This window comes from Larimichthys crocea, chromosome X (genome assembly GCF_000972845.2).
Source record: "Larimichthys crocea isolate SSNF chromosome X, L_crocea_2.0, whole genome shotgun sequence".
Taxonomy (NCBI): domain Eukaryota; kingdom Metazoa; phylum Chordata; class Actinopteri; family Sciaenidae; genus Larimichthys; species Larimichthys crocea.
The window spans coordinates 35,325,893-35,345,177 of record NC_040020.1 but is presented as its reverse complement, the minus strand read 5'-3'; the positions used below and the strand labels follow the sequence as shown (position 1 = coordinate 35,345,177).

General features: G+C 40.0%; 1 protein-coding gene across 7 annotated transcripts in view; it reads right to left on the bottom strand.

Annotated features, from left to right (window-relative positions):
- epb41a (erythrocyte membrane protein band 4.1a) overlaps positions 1–19,285 on the bottom strand; it is a 273,926-nt gene that overhangs the window by 91,544 nt on the left and 163,097 nt on the right. For 3 of the 7 annotated variants that reach the window (XM_019264151.2, XM_019264152.2, XM_027282915.1), the window contains exons 12-16: positions 15,862–16,115; positions 14,922–14,996; positions 14,033–14,077; positions 12,750–12,812; positions 9,262–9,432 (exon numbers count right to left, since the gene is read on the bottom strand). In XM_019264151.2, the coding sequence (XP_019119696.1) occupies positions 9,262–9,432; positions 12,750–12,812; positions 14,033–14,077; positions 14,922–14,996; positions 15,862–16,115 (608 nt within the window). The remainder of the gene's footprint in view (positions 1–9,261; positions 9,433–12,749; positions 12,813–14,032; positions 14,078–14,921; positions 14,997–15,861; positions 16,116–19,285) is intronic. The other 4 variants (XM_019264153.2, XM_027282914.1, XM_019264154.2 and 1 more) reach the window with 4 other exon arrangements.

Below are 19,285 nucleotides of genomic sequence, written 5' to 3'. Positions count from 1 at the left end.
TAACAAAGGGCTTCCAAAACACTCGTCTCTGCAGCTCTATGTCGCGCCCACAACAAACAAGCCCTCCCCTCCAAATAAACTGTTAATTAAAAAAAAAACAAAAAAACTCTTGCTCGTATCGTATCGGCAGGTCTGACACACAGGCCTGGCAGCCCCGTGACGTCTGATGAACCGTTTTTTGTAACTTTTTTTAAGGGTTAGTTGTTGTTAATGCAGTAAGCGAGAGGAGAGTGCGCAAGCGCAAGGAAGAAGACGCTTAGTAATTATTGCGAAGACTAGTGGTGGGCATAGATTAATCGCGCTAATGTGGCAGTACTCAAACCAGCTGCATTTTCCGCTCTGTGATCTGTGACACTGGGGGACCAAAAGCCCGTTACTGTAAGCGCAACAAAAGGTTGAGAGCAACGAGAATGCTAATGCGGTGTGTAAGCTACGTCATCTCCAGTAGAACAACTGTAAAAAAGTTCTGTGAGAGAAGTGCCATCTCCTGGTCATACCCTGTAATTACATGAATGGGTTGAGTTACAGTAAAAATAGACACCCCAGGAGAAGGAGGGGGGTCACTCCAGCCACAGAAACTGGCAGGCAGGAGGAAGAGGTGGAACAGCAGCAGCATCACCCCGGCCTCTCAGACAGCATCCTGTGGATGGCAGCACCCAAGAAGAGACGCACTATAGAAGTCAACCGCACCAGGAGGAGATCTGACAGCAAACTCCTGAAAGTCAAGGTACACTAATGAACAAATCCAACCAACACACACTTTCGTCTCACATACAGTGCTATGACTGTGAGTCAGATACACACCCTTCTGTACTCTGACACAAACACGGACAATTAGTTTTGCATTTGTTGCACTTTATTCAATGTTAATGTGTTCTTGTATATACCTTTTCATATAGTCATAATTGATGATTACTTGTTTAACTTAAACTGGAGTATTGTAACAAAAATAATTTCCCCCTGGGATTATTAAAAAATTTCTGATTCTGAAAAGGTCTGTCGAGGTTGGACCTCTGGAGGGGCCGATTGTGGATGTTACGAGAAGGGGATAAAAAAAGGTTAAAATATTTAAATGTCTGGACAGCTAAGTTTGGATTCCCAATAGGGGGATCCCTCAGTTAAAAAACATATTCATGACCCGGGTGGATGAAACATACTTCCACGGAAACTCCTCTTGCAGACCAAGAACACACCAGCAGCTGAGAATCCAAATTAAAAGAGGTATGGGGCCCTTTTGAAAACCCAATTTCTGTTGCTGTGTGTTGGAGGTCTGTGAAGCTGGAGTCCCAAAGAGGTTGATGGTTGGTTGATGATGATAGAGACAGATAACAATGAACAGACAAATGGGATATGGTCAACTGACAGTAGAGAGGGAAAGTGTATTAGAAGGATGAGGAAATGGAGGGAGGGTCATATAAGGATGAGGAAATGGAAGATGGGTAAGTTGGAAGGAGGGGGCAGGAAAGACTGGAGAGAGGCCATGGGTTTGCAAGAAGTCAGCTGCAGTTTTTAAATGTTGTTGTTGTGGTGTTATGAAACTCCACCTGTTAGCTTTGGGGAGCCTTAAGTTAACTCCAATTATGCCAAGCTTAAGATGTGATGAGTGGCACATGCCACAGCTACAGTACCCGCAGTGTTTCTTTTATTTTTGAAGTTACACGATTACTGCAATAGAGCAGATATTGTCAGGAAATTACCTAATGCCTTAAAATACACCTATGTTACTGTTGAGAATGATCACAAATCATTGAACCCCCCAAAGTAACTTATCAGATGTGGGAATACAATGACATCGAGGGCAAGAAACATCAACAGCCTGATGATCAGACAAGTTGTTTCCCAATGGGATTATCTACAAGGAGTCAATGATTCCCAACCCAAGGGTTGGAGGATCATTTTTAAGTGTTGCCAAATAATAAAATAAAATAACAGGTTGCAAACTAACCCTACCCTAAGCTTTACATAAGACTTAGAGTTAGGGGCTTCTTTGGGGTAAAATCCAGATCCTGAACCCCAACCTGTAATGTTGCTAATAATTCCTTATTACACATTAAAATCATGACCACAACTCCCACAATTAAGTATTATGAAATAACCAGGAAATCTCTCTCCGTCTGTCTGTCTGTCTGTCTCTCTCTCTCTGTTTTAGAATGTGGACAACAATTTCACAGATGATGTACAATCTATTTTAATCATCTGACTACTTATATTTCTTGTAGGGCTGTCAATCGATTAAAAAAAATTAACTAATTAATCGCAAAACATTCTGTAATTAATCGCGATTAATCTATCAATAAATGTATCAATAAATTAAATGCATTTTTCTGAGACTGAAGCTTATAATGAATATTTATTTATGTAAAATGATCAAATTAATGTAGAATAAACACAGAGAAAGTATATTTAAATTAATTCATTTTATTGGCTTAAGGTGCACATATGCACAGTGCAAACAGAAAAAAGCCAGAATGAGGAAATATACTGACGAGTGCCACACTCCTGTAGTGTAGACTGGGTGTTTTGCTTTGAGGTGATATGTTAAAGTCGTGTTACTTCTGTGGAATTTAAATTCGGCTTTGCAAACTGTGCAAATTGCCTTGTTTTTGTCCAACGAGCCGTCGGGCAACTTTTTAAAATGAAATGTTCCCCCTAAAAGTCCGTCCTTATCCATCTTTCCACCATAGACTCTCCTTTAGTTAGGATAGATCATAGACATATACATAAACGCCGCATTGAGCAGGTTGGTCCGTTGCTGCGATACGTTTCCGCGTCCGCCATATTGTATGTGGCAGATCTGCCCATAAACTAATACAAGCAGGGCCGGTTTTAGCTGTGGGCAATGTGGGCGACCGCCCAGGGCGCAGTGTCCGTGAGGGCTTTAAGTTAATGCCTCTTACACCCATTCACACACACACTAATATATCTGGGAAACAAAGCTCTACTTTGCCACATCCAAAATGGCGGAAGTAAACAAAACCGCGTTAATTGCGTTAATTTTTTTTAACGCGTTAATTCTTTAAAATTAATCGACAAAATTAACGCGTTAATTTTGACAGCACTAATTTCTTGACATGTTAGATTTCATTTTAGTGACGTCCCATTCTTAGGTCTCACTAATTAACTTCAATTAAGTTGAATATAAAGGTATCATTACCTCCAAGTGTATGTTTTCAGAATTGTTTGTCAATCTGTCAGCAGGACTATGGAACAACTATTGGGAGGGTGGGAGGGTGCAACATGGGCCAAAGAAGAACAAATCAAATTTTAGAGTGGATTTGAATCATGGAGCAACCAACATAGTGTTGGTGTCTGAATGACATGTTGGGTTACCTTTTACCACATTGATTCTAGACCTCTGCTGGAGGGATGGAACACCATTCTTCCCACTTCTATCAGGATAGAAATGTGATGTCGCTAGTGATAAAGGTGATCGATCACAATTTGCAGTGAACCTTCCTTATAAGGGCACAAGTGGATACAACCATGGCAGCAAAGGTCCACCCACAACAGAGCCACCGGTACTTGCTCACTGGTCATAAATAGGATAGCTCATCTGACCATGTCACAGCTTTCCCCAACTCCACAGACCAGTACCTGATTGATTTTTGCACCACTAATCTCTCAAATGTTGTATTTTGGGACAATATATGTAAAACTGGAGTCTGTCTTTTGTCAGTCTCAAAAGTTCCGGGGTGAAAAGTGAAGGGGCCATGACTGCTCCTTGGCTGGTCCTTGACTGGTCCTTGACAGGTCCTTTGCAGGTCCATGACGGTAATGTAATCCCCCGCAATAACGTAGTCAGTGAGGCCCCGACTGGAAACGCCCCTAAGCAGTCTGGGTGAAAACCAGCTGCAATGCCTCATTTGTCCACAGGGAGGAGCAGTGATGTTCTGCTCTCACCGTAGACTGTATAAAGACACATCTGAACAGATAAGCTGAGGTGAGCAGGTGAGCCGATCAGCTGAGACAGAGCACAATCATGGATGTAGCTAGTGGTGCAAAGGATCATCATGATCCGTTCATATCGCCCTCCACAGCACCAAGTGTTCCGCGGATCTCTTTTTTAAGAGTTATATCTGTTTGATGCTTTCTGAAGCCTGCAGTATGAAACACATTCTATTTCTGAGTATTCCTCTGAACGCCACACTGGTCATATTGATAGTACAGTATACTGTACAGTATGATGATGTCTAGCTGTGGCTTTCACTACATGCAGATTAGGAGCGAGCGAGAGAGAGAGCGCGAGAGAAGAGCTTCAGTAATTATGTACAGTGAGGACAGTATAGCCTAGATCAGGGGTCGGCAACCTTTACCACTCAAAGAGCCATTTGGACCCGTTTCTCACCGTAAAGAAAGCACCGGGAGCCGCAAAACCCTTTTGACATTTAAAATGACACGGCATGCAACGTTTTTTTTATTATTACATTTAATGAAGGACTGCAGAGAGAGAAAACGAAATTAGGTAACATTTCTGCATGAAACAAAAACATTCTGTGCAACAACAACAAAAAAATATATATAAATAAAATATTTATCATACTTAGTTAATGTGATTTCTGCTTCTGAGCCTCAGCGCACAGCGTCTGCAGGTCAGGACTGGACAAGATACTATAGCGACCCTGCAGTAATGCTACAGTGTTGCGATGTTGAGTTCTGTGGTTTCCCATGGTGCGTGAATGCACCTGAATTAAAGCAAGGGGGCGGGGGAGCAGGTGAGAGGAAGAGCGAGCGTGTGTGAGCATGTGTGGATGGAGTACAGCGCGAGTGAGGCTGATGTGTGGGACCTCTTATGTCGTTTGGCATGGTTATGGCCGACAATAACACAGTTCTGTAACGCTACAATACATTTTAATTTAATAGTCATCAATTATTTTCAAAAGTCACAGGGAGTCAGATCAGAGTGATTAAAGAGCCGCATGAGGCTCTGGAGCCGCAGGTTGCCGACCCATGGCCTAGATGTTGTTGATTTGGTAAAGAGTGACCATAGGCTAAATGGCGTAAAGCGTAAATGGAAAGAATTACGGGTGAATCAAGCATGAAATAAGTCAAGTATGTTTGGTTTTAATAAAGTTTGCAGTATAAGCTTACAAAACCATCAAACACATATTTAGGCATTCCATGAAAGACTTTATTCGCAAGGAGGCTAAGCCAGGCACAAAACAGGAGCTCGTCGAGGCCATACAGACGTTTTGGCAAACGAGAGTCACCGTGGACTTTTGCAACAGACTTATCTCTGGACTTCAAAAGTTGTGCGGTGTATTATTAATAATGAAGGGGGCATAGTGGAAAATAAACAGTGGTGTCCATGTGTCAAACTCATTTTGGTCCAGGGGCTGCATACAACTATATATGAGCTCAAGGGTGGCCGGAGCACAAAAATCAATAAATCAATAAATTTGAAAATATAAAAAAATATATAGATAAAAATGTGCTAAAAACAACAATACAAAATCTTTTTTATTTATAGAATTTTTCTTCAATAAAATAAAAAGTAACAACCTGAGGCTTTAAAAGTAAGTGCAATTTCAAGTTGTGCAGTAACACATCACGATAGTTCACAAAACATGTGCAAAAAAGCATGGAAGGCATGGTTTTATTATTGTTATTTTAACAATATAGCTTTGAACAATAATAAAAACAAATGTGTAAGAAATGTTCCAGGTTACATCAATGACAGAAATCAAAGCCAAGTTAGACCTCCAGTTTAACCAGGAAAACATGGCCACTGCCATGGCAACTTGCTGAATAAAGTCAACACCTTAATAAATTCAACTCTTCTGTAAACTTATGAACATAATGTGAAATTAAATTGAAAAATAATAACAAAAACATACACATGTGATGTGTACAATTATTCTTCCCAGCTCTTGTTGCCGTATTTGTCACTATGCCAACTCTCGTAGTGGTGTTTAAGATTCAAATCAATTCAAACAGGGAGTGACACCCTCTGTTATTAGACCCTCGGATCGAGTGAGGAAAAACTTGCCCACAAAAAACCCTTTTAACAGGGAAAAAATGTGGAAGAAACCTCAGGAAGAGCCACAGAGGAGGGATCCCTCTCCCAGGACGGACAGACGTGCAATGGATGTCACGTGTACAGGACAAATCAACACAAACATATTGTACAATTACAATGACAATGAATTACAATGAATGATAAAATGACCACAGTAGCAGATATGTAATAATGACAGTAATCCATTGTATTCCTTTAGCACAGCCACTTGCTGCATTCACACCATTTAGTGTAGTGTAGTCCATTTTTCCTGGAAGATCCGACACTCAGTGTCCACCTTTCTCTTTTTCGACAGTGTCATTTTTCCGACAAGGGTGTCAAGATTGAAACAAAGTGTCCGCTACCTGCTCTCAAAGAACCAAGCCTTCATGAGCGCCCGCTCTAGTGAGCTGCGGCTACACATGCGGTGTTAAGCTGCTGTGCGTCACGATATTAAAAAAAAAATTTCATAAAATTATATTTTATTAAAAATGGGCCGCAGGCTGGTTGAAAAAGCTAGGCGGGCCGGATGTGGCCCGCGGGCCGCATCTTTGACACCCCTGCTTCACGGCATTTAGCCGATGGAATGGACGAAAATCAAAAGGAGTCATTCATGTTCATGAGCACACTTAAATCACAAGGCTACTGTATAGTATACAGTACTCAAACCAGCTGCATTTTCCGCTCTGTGATCTGTGACACTGGGAGACCAAAAAGCCCATCAAGTGCAAACAAAAGGTTGAGCAATGAGAATGCTAATGAGGTGTTTGTATGGTTTACCTGGCCTAAGTAAATACCTGCATAACAAAGGGCTTCCAAAACACTCGTCTCTGCAGCTCTATGTCGCGCACAACAACAACAAGCCCTCCCCTCCAAATAAACTGTTAATTAAAAAAAAAACAAAAAAACTCTTGCTCGTATCGTATCGGCAGGTCTGACACACAGGCCTGGCAGCCCCGTGACGTCTGATGAACCGTTTTTTGTAACTTTTTTTAAGGGTTAGTTTGTTGTTTACATGCAGGTAAGCGAGAGAGAGTGCGCAAGCGCAAGAGAAGAGACGCTTCAGTAATTATGCGAAGACTAGTGGTGGGCATAGATTAATCGCGCTAATGCTGGCAGTACTCAAACCAGCTGCATTTTCCGCTCTGTGATCTGTGACACTGGGGGACCAAAAAGCCCGTTACTGTAAGCGCAAACAAAAGGTTGAGCAACGAGAATGCTAATGCGGTGTGTAAGCTACGTCATCTCCAGGTAGAACAACTGTAAAAAAGTTCTGTGAGAGAAGTGCCATCTCCTGGTCATACCCTGTAATTACATGAATGGGTTGAGTTACAGTAAAAATAGACACGCCCAGGAGAAGGAGGGGGGTCACTCCAGCCACAGAACTTGGCAGGCAGTCGGCTGCCATTCAGCTGGCTTTCAGCTTGAACGGGAACTTTTGAGTTGTTACTACTGTATTACAAATTCTGCAAACTAATCATGAAGAATCCATGTCAGTTGTCACGCAAAACAAACCTGTCTGTTCTCACTCTATTTGCCTCAAAGCCGGTGGCTGCTATGTTATAAACTCATATAAGAAAGAAAATATTCATAGACATATCCTCCTTAAAAAAATATAACCTTACACCTTCTGAATATACTTTCTTGAATGTTCAACTGCAACTGTTTAAGTCCATCTTATTTTGTAATAACCATGTATTCAATAAATTATTACAAAATGGTGGGAAATTTAATTCACATCTCATTCAAGCTGTATATGCAGCAGAAAATGTGCATGTTATTGCGTGACGATGTGAAAATACATTGTGTTAAGTTTTTACATAATATGGTGTTATTTCATTGTCGTTACACCTGTGTAAATGGAAAAAACGATGTATGTGCTACGTTGCATGAGGTTTGGAGTATCTAAGGGTGTCAATAGGAGCCTGAAGGCTAGAGCTGTGGAGCTACAGCATGGCTATGTGCCATGGCTAATTACATCAAAATATTTAGCATCCTAAAGATCTCAAACAGCTTTGGGAACTGCCAAAATCTTGTATATCTCTTTCCGAGAATGACCAAAATTTGGAATGTGGTCAAAGTCCAATTTAAACCCAATCATTAATCAGTATGATAAGTATGATTACTATCTAAGTTACTATGCCAACAAATAGCCACTGTATGATTCTATTCTGTGTAAAAAGATGAAGTGTGCACAGTGAGGTGGTCTAATAAGACTGCACCTTTGACACTGCAGCAGTAGCAGAAGGTAGTGAAAGGAAGCAGGGGAAGGGGAGTATACTGACGATTAAAATGTCTATGCTCCATGGTAAGAATCAGAAAAATAAACAGCAACTAAAATGTTATTTTGACAGTGTAGAGTCTTCTAAATGCTTATTTTAAAGGAAGAAATGCCAGAATAACTTCCTGTTATGGACTGGCAAAACCAATATACAATTTATTATTTATTAAAGGCTTTTTAAATTAAGCAAGGCAATCAGGAACAATCATCATGCAGTTATCTTTTATTAAAGCAAATGGGGGGAAAAATATGTGAGCACAGATTACTGAATCGAGTGAACAAATAAATAAATAGATAAACCATGCACTCTGTCTAAGAATGCATGCAAAGATGAATAAACTCTGCAAACAGTACGCTAAACTAAGCTCACAATTCAGGGGAACATTTTAAATTAGGGTTCTGGAATATGCATAGAGCAGTCAGAAAGCGGGGATTATAATTCTTTATAGTCACGGGATCTCAGTCCGCAGAACTAATTTACTAACTGAAAGCAACAAGTGTCAATTTTAATATTTTCAAACATATGACCCTAGGAGGGATTTGAGCAAACATGGTAACACTAGAGACACAAACTTTAAAAAGCTGGACTTGGATTTAATGTTTACTTTAATCACTGTCCCAATTGAAGTGGTTTTATATTCTGAAAATATAGCTGAATCTACAATTGGGAGTGAATAGCCAACTAATTAATTAGCTAGAATACAAAGCTTAAACCAAGAGTTTGTTCAGGTTAACTGAGCTGTTTTTATTCAAGCTACAACTATTTACAAAATAAAAGTATACTTAAAGGAATAGTTTGACTTTCCAGAAAGAATCACTTATTTGACCATGTGTCAAATAAGAGTCAGGAAGCAGAGGTGACTGCTAGCATAGCAACATCAGAAGACAAAGATATGTATAATACACGAATAGTCTGACAGTGTGGATGAAATTATGTCTACTTCAGAGTGAACAGTGTACTTCAAGCACAGGCTGATAGACTCACCGCTGGCTGTAACTGGCCGTTGATGTTCACTGTGCGGAAAGGCGAGTTGGTAGAAAGACGCTTGTCCCACTCACTAGGCCGAGGCTCAGGTCCTGACTCCATGAAACTCCTCTTCAGCTCACTGATGCTAGTATGGTGACGCATGATCTCTGTCTGGGTCTTATCCAAGTCCTTCAACAAGAATGTAAAAGTCAAAATAGGTAGATAGATAGAGAGGAATAATAATGGGAGAGGAAATAGACTCATAGAAAATAAAAAAAAGAGAGAGAGAAATGAAAGTTAAAGGAACATACTACCATATAGAAAATAAATGTTTATATGAATAAAGAAAGAATACTATTAGCCAAAATTAATTTAACACCCAGATTAGGAAAAAGTTGTAAATTATTCTTTAATTCAGTTTAGCATTTTCAAAATTATGCACCTGGATCAAGGCTGTCTATTACCAATGGCATGGGGAGGTCATGAAGACAATATTTTTCAGACAAATCAGACTACATTAGGAGTCTTCCGTGATTTGTGATCCATAGCATTTTAGCCCAGCAGCAGTCACTGAGATTTGGAGTTCAAAGTAATTTCTAAATGACCCTTGTGTGTGTCATGGCAAAAGCTTAAAGCAGTAGATGTGCAGAGGATGACTCCTGATGAGAACTGGCTCACAGATTATGGCTTTCATTAATGCCAGCACAAGGAGATGTTTACTCAACAAGTAACATAAGAGGTGTCGTGTTTCTCTGGAAACCCTGGATATGGTGAGCAGGTCTGATGGAACCAAAGCAACGACGATCAATAATATGCACATCCAAACTCAGCTGGATGCAATGATAGGACAAAGGAAGCATACAAAGGAAAAGGAGGGGTACACCATACACTGAATACTGAAAAAAATGTATTTTTTGTTTTATCAGAGTTGTTATTTCATCTATGGATAGTCTTCTACATCATTCAGAATTTCTTACTCATGTAATTATAACCATGAATGCATTTTTATGATTGGTCATGATCAAATAGTTGTGTGGAAGCAGGGCTAGGGCAGAACTCAAAACTAATCACAGCTAAAGAGATGAAACTGATCTGTTCTTCAGGATTTTATGTTTAACAAGCTATCCCAAAATGTCCAACTGTTTTATCCATATACAGCCATGTAAATGTCAGTGTGATAGTGGCCAACAAGTAGACTAATCAATAAATGCAATGCTTTACTTCTGTGGAAGGCTGAATCAGAGAAGCAAACACATACAGTAAAGACACCTGAAGAGGGATTTCACATGTTACATTAGTAGCAGGCTAAGGTTGCACCCAGAAACCAAATAATTTCTGGGTACGAAACACAACTATAAGCTTGAGGCTAACCCCTTTTACACTACATGTAATCTTTTGATTACTGACAACATAAAATACATTAATCAATGCAGCTTTAAGAAGGGAAATTCACCAATATTAACATTTCCATGTTGTAGTAATGTAACATGTCATCCCTCTCTCACACAGTAATTGGGGCAACAGAAGGTCAGAATCACAGACAGACATTAAATACAGCATGAGCATTGTCAGAGAGTTAGGTCTATAGTATGTTGTATGTTAATGAAATGGAAAGAGGCTAGACGTCCTCATGCAATTATGGAATTCAGTTGTTTAATTTTGTAGAAAAAAAGCAGATCACAGACATGACACAAAGCTAGTAATTTCAAATGGCAACTTTCTGGTTTTAAGAAACACAAAAAGAAATGAAAAAAAATTGTGGTAGTCAGTAACAGTTACTTTTTTAGACCAAGCAGAGGGAAAACAATGGAATCATGCAAAACAAACAAACAAAAGAACATTTCAACACACCACTAGTACTTTGTTGCACCACCTCTGGCTTTTATAACAGCTTGCAGTCTCTGAGGCATGGACTGAGGCATGGAATGAGTGGCAAACAGTACTCTTCATCAATCTGGCTCCAACTTTCTCTGATTGCTGTTGCCGGATCAGCTTTGCAGGTTGGAGCCTTGTCATGGACCATTTTCTTCAACTTCCACCACAGATTTTCAATTGGATTGAGATCCGGACTATTTGCAGGCCATGACATTGACCTTATGTGTCTTTCTTCAAGGAATGTTTTCACAGTTTTTGCTCTATGGCAAGATGCATTATCGTCTTGAAAAATGATGTCATCACCCCCAAACATCCTTTCAATTGATGGGATAAGAAAAGTGTCCAAAATGTCAACATGAACATGTATTTCTTGAAGATGTAATGACAGCCATCTCCCCAGTGCCTTTACCTGACATGCAGTCCTATATCATTAATGACTGTGGAAAATCGCATGTTTTCTTCAGGCAGTCGTCTTCATAAATCTCATTGGAACACCACCAAACAAAAGCTCCAGCATCATCACCTTGCCCAATGCAGATTCACGATTCATCACTGAATATGACTTTCATTCAATCATCCACAGTCCACAATTGCTTTTCCTTAGCCCATTGTAAGCTTGTTTTTTTCTGTTTAGGTGTTAATGATGGCTTTCGTTTAGCTTTTCTGTATGTAAATCCCATTTCCTTTAGGCGATTTCTTACAGTTCGGTCACAGATGTTGACTCCAGTTTCCTCCCATTTGTTCCTCATTTGTTTTGCTTGGCATTTTCTGTTTTCAAGACATATTGCCTTAAGTTTTCTGTCTTGACGCTTTGATGTCTTCCTTGGTCTACCAGTATGCTTGCCTTGAACAACCTTCCCATGTTGTTTGTACTTAGTCCAGATTTTAGACACAGCTGACTGTGAACAACCAACATCTTTTGCAACATTGCGTGATGATTTACCCTCTTTAAGGAGTTTGATAATCCTCTCCTTTGTTTCAATTGACATCTCTCGTGTTGGAGCCATGATTCATGTCAATCCACTTGGTGCAACAGCTCTCCAATGTGTGATCGCTTCTTTTTAACTGCAGACTAATGAGAAGATCTAATCTGATGCAGGTGTTAGTTTTGGTAAAGAAAATTTACAGGCTGATTCCATAATTTTTTCCTCGGAATTGAGTGATTCCATAATTTTGCCCTGTAACTGTTACTAACTACCATGATTTTTTTCTTGATTTCTTTTGGTGTTTCTTAAAGCCAGAAAGTTGCTATTGAAGTGATTTTAGTTTTGTGTCATGTCTGTGATCTGCTTTTTTTCTACAAAATTAAACAACTGAATGAGCATCCTCCAAGACTGGTGATTCCATATTTTTTTGCCAGGTGTTGTAGTCTTGTTTGAACTCACTCAATATTTTTTCTTGCCTGGTACTGTATTTAATAAAAATTCAAATAGGAAATGACAATGCAAAGTGAAGTGAAGCTACTTGCATGAGAATTGGAGAGGAAAATACTGCATGCCAAGCCTTTAAGGTTAAGCTGAAGACAAATAAATAAGTTATTACATAACAAACAAAGGTGTCAAAGCAAAAAGAAAATCAACACAACATCCATGCAAATGCTGAACACGTATCTCAAGAATGAAGATACAAACCTCCAACATTAAATTGCTATGTCTGATATAAATAGTTTCACCCTCAAGTTTCTTAGCTCTTTTCTGTGGAAAATGAGGAAAAGGAAAGAGCTTGTTGGAAATAATGCATAGTTCATTTAAACATTTTTTAATATTTGATTTGCACTGAAATTCAATTAGCAGCACTGGCCATGGCGATGACATGAATCACGGATAAATAAAAACAATAAATAATCTCTGGGGTTGCAGCTCCCAGTGCTCAGTGGAGGACAGGTGAGGTATTAAGCACACCATATTAAGCACAGTCGTGTGTGAGAAGTCACAATCTACTGTGAGTCAAGTCACATGCCGTGCATGCAAAGGCTGCTTTAGTGCAGTGTACAGCAGGAGGAGTATCACAGTGTGTCTACTTGTCACTTCAGGAATTTGCAAAAATATATATTCCTAGGTAAAAAAACAATATATTCCTCCTAAGTGTACAGAGTACAACTTAAATGCATCTGACCGCAAAACTGACCAGGTTGTTGCAGACTAAATTTTAGCATATTTTCAGTCACCACCTCCAAATACACCATCACTAGGGTTTCTTTTCATATTTATTTATGTCATTATGTCAATAATATCTGCCAATATATTGTTACCAGATTTGTTAATTCTCACATAACATCTTGTATGTTTACTTTGTATAATATTGTGTCTGCTCCCAACATGACTTTTGCTCAAGGTTCTTGACTTGGATGATCACTATACTGCAACTTTTTTTTTCCTTTATGATTATGATGATTATAATTATAGTGATTTTTTTTTCTGATAATGACCCTGACTATGCCCCTACAAAGATGCAAGTTGCTTCACTCTTAAACGAAGCCACTGCAAAATAAAGCATTATTTTGGTCACAATAATCCTGGAATCCTGAAGAAAAATCCTGGAGGGAGTGATTCTTTTCCTTAACAGAAATAAACATGTGTAACATGTGTCCTCTCTCTTACAAATGTTATTTTGTAAACCACTATATCCACATATTTATGACTGGAGAGGGAGAAGGTTTTATACAAGAAAAACACTTTTTGTAGGAATATGGACTATGACTGAATAACTTGCTTAATGGATTGATTTCTCCTTGCTCCAAGAACTAGTTCCTATATGGCTAATAGGAAATGTACCAACCTTTACAGAAAGACAAGCAGCCAGAAATCATAAAACAACCAAGAGATTAAAGCAAATTAAAAGTCTTTTCATGTGTAACTCATGCAAAGATAGGGACAATGAGTTTGCAGGAATACTGGCTCAGGAGCATGCTAACCTTCTTCACTCGCATCTCCATCTTTGTTTTGTCCTGAGGAGAGTGCTGTTCTCTCATCAGAGGAAAGACATAGTTATGTTATGTTCAGGTTTCTGTTTAACTCAAAAACATTTGTAATACGGTAAAATGCTTAAAAGACTTTAGTGTGACATAGTACTTCCTCTGACACTGACACTATGAGCTGTACAACCTTATCATGTAAACAATATTTTAAAAAAACCTCTCAACATCTGTGGTTGTGTAAAGGCATTTTTGCAATATTGCTCATCAATAACATTTTTGGCAATATTACATTCTTATTTTACAGTGCTCTTTGATTTGTCATCAACATTCAGAACTCACATTTCAGTAAGATGTATTGCATCACAATATGTATTAATATTATGATATACAACTATATTTACCGCAATAGAGGATTTTATCTATATTATGCATAATTTGTCCCATTCTAGTGACTAGAATGCTTTTCATGTGAAAAACAGCAATAAAATAAAACCTGGAGAAAAAAATAGAAATAAAATAGAACCGTGGAGTTACTGCGATTAAAATGTGCAGTACATTATACTGAATTTATCAGCAGGTAAACATGGAAAAATCAGGAAACAGGGAAAGTTCTTAACTATGATATATTAGTGAATAAAATATTTTATAAACGTGGAATTTTAGGAATAATAGCCTATGTCTTATGGATAAGGCCTCAAATAAAGCTACCATTTCAGAATTTATGGTAGTTATCATACATTATTCATTTTCCTAATGTGGTTTATCTTATTTTGTTTGTTTATTTTCTCCTTGTTACAGACATTATACATGCATATCTTTAGAATCCTGCAATTATTCAACTGGTTCCAGCACTGGTTCAGTCTGATCATGCATCAAGCAAACAAACCTGGCTCTTTTTCTCTCTTTCCCAATAGGTAGTGGTCACAGAGGGTGAGTGCTTCCTCTCTCTCCTTGCCACTGTCTGGTAGCACAGACAAAGCTCACACATCAAAATCAGTTCTAAGCACAACCAGGGTTATAGACCTTCCACAAAATTCCACCAGAGTATATAAATTTTTCTTTTTGTCAATACTGGCTAAAATGAACAGAATTATTTGTGTGGTAACCTACATAACGTCCATGTAAAAAAATTTAAACAACCAGCATTTTTTTTAACAAAAGTAAAGACAATATATATATAACTAAAAAGATAGTACGTGCAGTTCAAATCGTTCAAATGAAATGAAACAATGTCCTGTTGGTAGACAATGGCTTCATGTTACACAAAAGCACATTCATTTCCTTCTAGCTGCATTTTGATTTATTTGCTCTCTTTACAATTGTATTACTCCTTATTTAACTTATTGGATACAGTAGATTTCATCTCACAATTTGTATGCATACTTTTGAGTCACTAGCTCTGAGCTCCTAAGTACTGTGACATTATTTAAACTTGAGGTCAGGAATTCAAGGACTAATGTAGTCACTCTATTGGGGTCAGTTACTCTACTTCAGTGCAACTAAATTGCTAATTTGTCTAGTGGGACAGTTTACCAAAAAAACACTATTTTTTTATTCATAAGTTCTTTTCTATGGTCTCTGATTATAGGTGCTCTTAACCTCCTTGGGCACAGTGGCTCAGTAGTTGACACTGTTCTCGACTGCAGTCTCTCTCTCTGTGGACTTCCTCCACCATTAAAAACATGTATGTTAAGATAGTTCTCCTGTCTCTAGACAGTGGATCCACTGTTCCTTTGGATGCGTTTAAAGCAGAGGATAAGTTTCCTTTTTGGTATCAATGAAATAATAATAATAATTTAAAAAATCCCTTTTAATGTTGATTCTACCTTGATTTCCGGAGTGGACGCCAGGGGTCTGGGACTGTGGCTCTTAGTGTAATCAGCTGGGTGGCTCTCTGCCTTTATGTCTGCCTTCCTGTCAGCAGAGTGATGGCCTCTGTGTGTGGAGCTGTCATGGTGGTCAGAACGATGCAGGGTGGGTAGCAGTGGTGACAGTGAAGTTGCCTCCCCAGGAGACACCGGTGACATAATGGGGGCACTGACTGGACGTGTGGATTTATTGTCAGGAGTGGACACCATGGCTAGAGTAAAGAGAGAAGACAATGGTCTAATTTTAAAAACAAAACAAATGATGGACTGTACCTATATAGCGCCTTTCTAGTCTGCTGAACACTCAAAGCACGTTTACACTTCACACACATTCATACAGTGATGTCATGCAAGGTGCCAACTGCTCATCAGTTTTAGGAGCTAACCATTGACACACATTCGCACACTGATGGCGCAGCCTTCGGGAGCAATTTGGGGTTCAGTATCTTGCCCAAGGACACTTCGACATGCAGACTGGAGGAGCTGGGGATGGAACCGCCAATCATCTGATTAGTGGACGACCTGCTCCACCTCCTGAGACACAGCTGCCCATGAACAAAACTCATGTATAAATGTAAAATCTGTAGCTTTTATGAACATGTGGGGTTTAATGGCTGGTGTAATGCCATTTGGACTGAACTAAGAAAACAATATCAGAAAAGCCACATTCGAATGCTTACAGACTGGTTCATAAGTGCAGAAACACCTGTTGTCCCAGACCCTCATACGTTGCTCTCAGACACTAAATGGTAATTGTTTTATGTTCAGTGTACTGTAGTGTTATATTACATCCAGACCCACAACATCACTTTGCGTTGGGAGACAATTGTGTGGAAATAAAGATTCATAGCTCCATTACAGGTTGAGGCCATAATGAAGGCCCCTAAACTGCAAAAAATAGGCCACATGTTATCTTTTCTTCAGGATTGCGGACTATAGCCAGCCTTGGATTTGTGATTACAATATCAAAGCAGCCCCATTGCGAGCTCTTACTAAGGCAATAGGACAAGCAAAAAGTTCAGCTCAGTTACAGTGGACTGAGGAAGCAGAAGGTGCAGTAAGAGCTGAAGGAGGACTTATGGTTTGCTCCAGCACTGGGGAACCCTGACTATACTAAAATGTTTCTTTTATATGTTGTGGAAAAAGGAGGGTATGCCTATGGTATTTTGATACAGGACACACTAACAAGTAAACCACCATTGGCTTATTACAGCACCGAACTAGACAATTTTGAAGCAGGTCTGCCACAGCTAAGCGAGCCGCAGTCTGTGCACTCAAAACAGTACTGTAATGCTGACACAGATCCCTCAGGCCAGCCCCTCACCTGCTTCACAGTGGGTTTTCCTCTGGTGAGCAGGGGCCTGTATGCAGGGACTAGCATTACAAAGAGATGGTCTGATAAGCCAAGGTGGGGGCGGAGGGCTGACTTGAATGTAGCCTTAATGTTTGTGTAGGCTCGGTCTAGTGTGTTTGGGCCTCTGGTTGCAAAGTCCACATGCTGATGGAAATCGGGGAGAACTGTCTTCATGTTGGTCTGATTAAAGACCCCACCAACAAAACACCCTCTAGATGTGTAGTTTGCAAGTCACTGATGGAGCAGTAGAGCACACTCAGAGTCTCTTTGGTGTTGGTGTGGCATACAGAGCCATCAGTGGGGTAACATACCTTTATTATTATTGTTATTATTATTAAGATATTTAATGTACATTTCATTTAGTTCAGAGTGTGGTGATAATTTTCTGGGTGTTCTGTTAAGGTAAGAGGTTGGGTTTAGGGTTTTATGGGGTTATCCTTAAAACGAGAGTGCGGCGCCCGCAGAATTCCAGACGAACATGGAAGACTGTTTGCGTGGCTTGAGAGACGTCATGTGTCAACCGTATCTGGATGACAATCTGGTTCATAGCCCAAGCTTGGAGGACCACATCGAGCACCTGAGAACTGTGTTGCAGAGATATCAGGAGCACGGGGTTAAACTAAGCCCCCGAAAGTGTGGGGTGTTGAAGAGGAAGTTGAGATTCCTGGGATGGTTGGTGTCTAGAGAAGGCTACACTATGGACCCATCAGAAATTGCCCCAATCCAAGCCTTAAAAGAGAAAGTGCCTACAACAGTGAGAGAGCTTAGAAGGCTGATGGGATTCCTCTCATACTACCGAACATACATCCCAAACTTCTCCAGAATAGCACAGCCTCTCTACCAGCTTCTCTTGATAGCACCTGATCAAATGAACAGAGAGTAGGTCAGGGCCACCACCAGGAAGAAAGGTAACCTCCCACCTAACACTCCTTTACAGTGGACACAGAACCACCAAAAGACATTGAACTCTCTCATAGACAAGCTGATAGAGCCTTCCATTCTGGGGTACCCAGAAATGACCTAACCATTCGTCCTCCACACAGATGCATCTCAGGAGGGATTGGGAGCAGTACTGTATCCGAGACAGAACGGCAAGATGGTAGTTATAGGCTATGGCTTCAGAACTCTAACGCCACCTGAAAAAAAACTATCACATGCACTCAGGGAAATTAGAGTTTTTAGCACTAAAACAGCTAAGCTTAATGCTACAGGTCATAGGTGGGTGGGTGAGCTGTCTGAGTTTGACTTTTCCATCTAGTATAGGTAGGTAAGAGTAACCCAGATGCGGATGGTCTATCCCGCATGCCATTAGACATAAATGCGTTCATGACACAGTGTACAGAGGAGGTGGGTCAGGAAGTGTTCAGTGCAGGAGTGCAGGGAGTCAGTGTGCAGGGAGACAACCCCCCGGTCTGGGTAGCAACAGTCCCCATAGAGACACTAGATTTAGTGAGAGATGCACACCCTAGAACCAAGTCCCTGACACCAGAACAGATACGAGACAGTCAGGAAAGAGACCCTGTCGTAGGCCAAGTCCTGCATTACAAGAGAGACACTCAGCACCCGTGCAGGAGAGCTCTTAAAGCAGAACCGGCGGACGTCAGAATATTAATGAGACAGTGGACAAAGCTGTATGTCACTGAGGATGTAATTCTCTATAGGAAAGCAGGAGATAAACAACAGCTTGTCCTCCCAAGAGAGCATTATCAAACAGTGTTCCACAAGATTCACAGAGAAATGGGACATCTCAGGGTCGAGAGGACTTTGAACCTGATCCAAGACAGACTCTATTGGGTCCGTATGTACTCTGACATAGAACACTTTGTCACCCAAGAGTGTGAGTGTATCAAGGCAAAGCGACCTCACAAAGCAACCAGAGCTCCCATGACAACCAATGTCACAACACGCCCAGGTGAGCTAGTATGTATTAACTTTTTACACTTAGAGACATGCAAACAGGGGTTTGAGTACATTCTAATTGTTATTGATCATTTCACTGGTTTTGCCCAAGCCTACGCCACGAAAAAC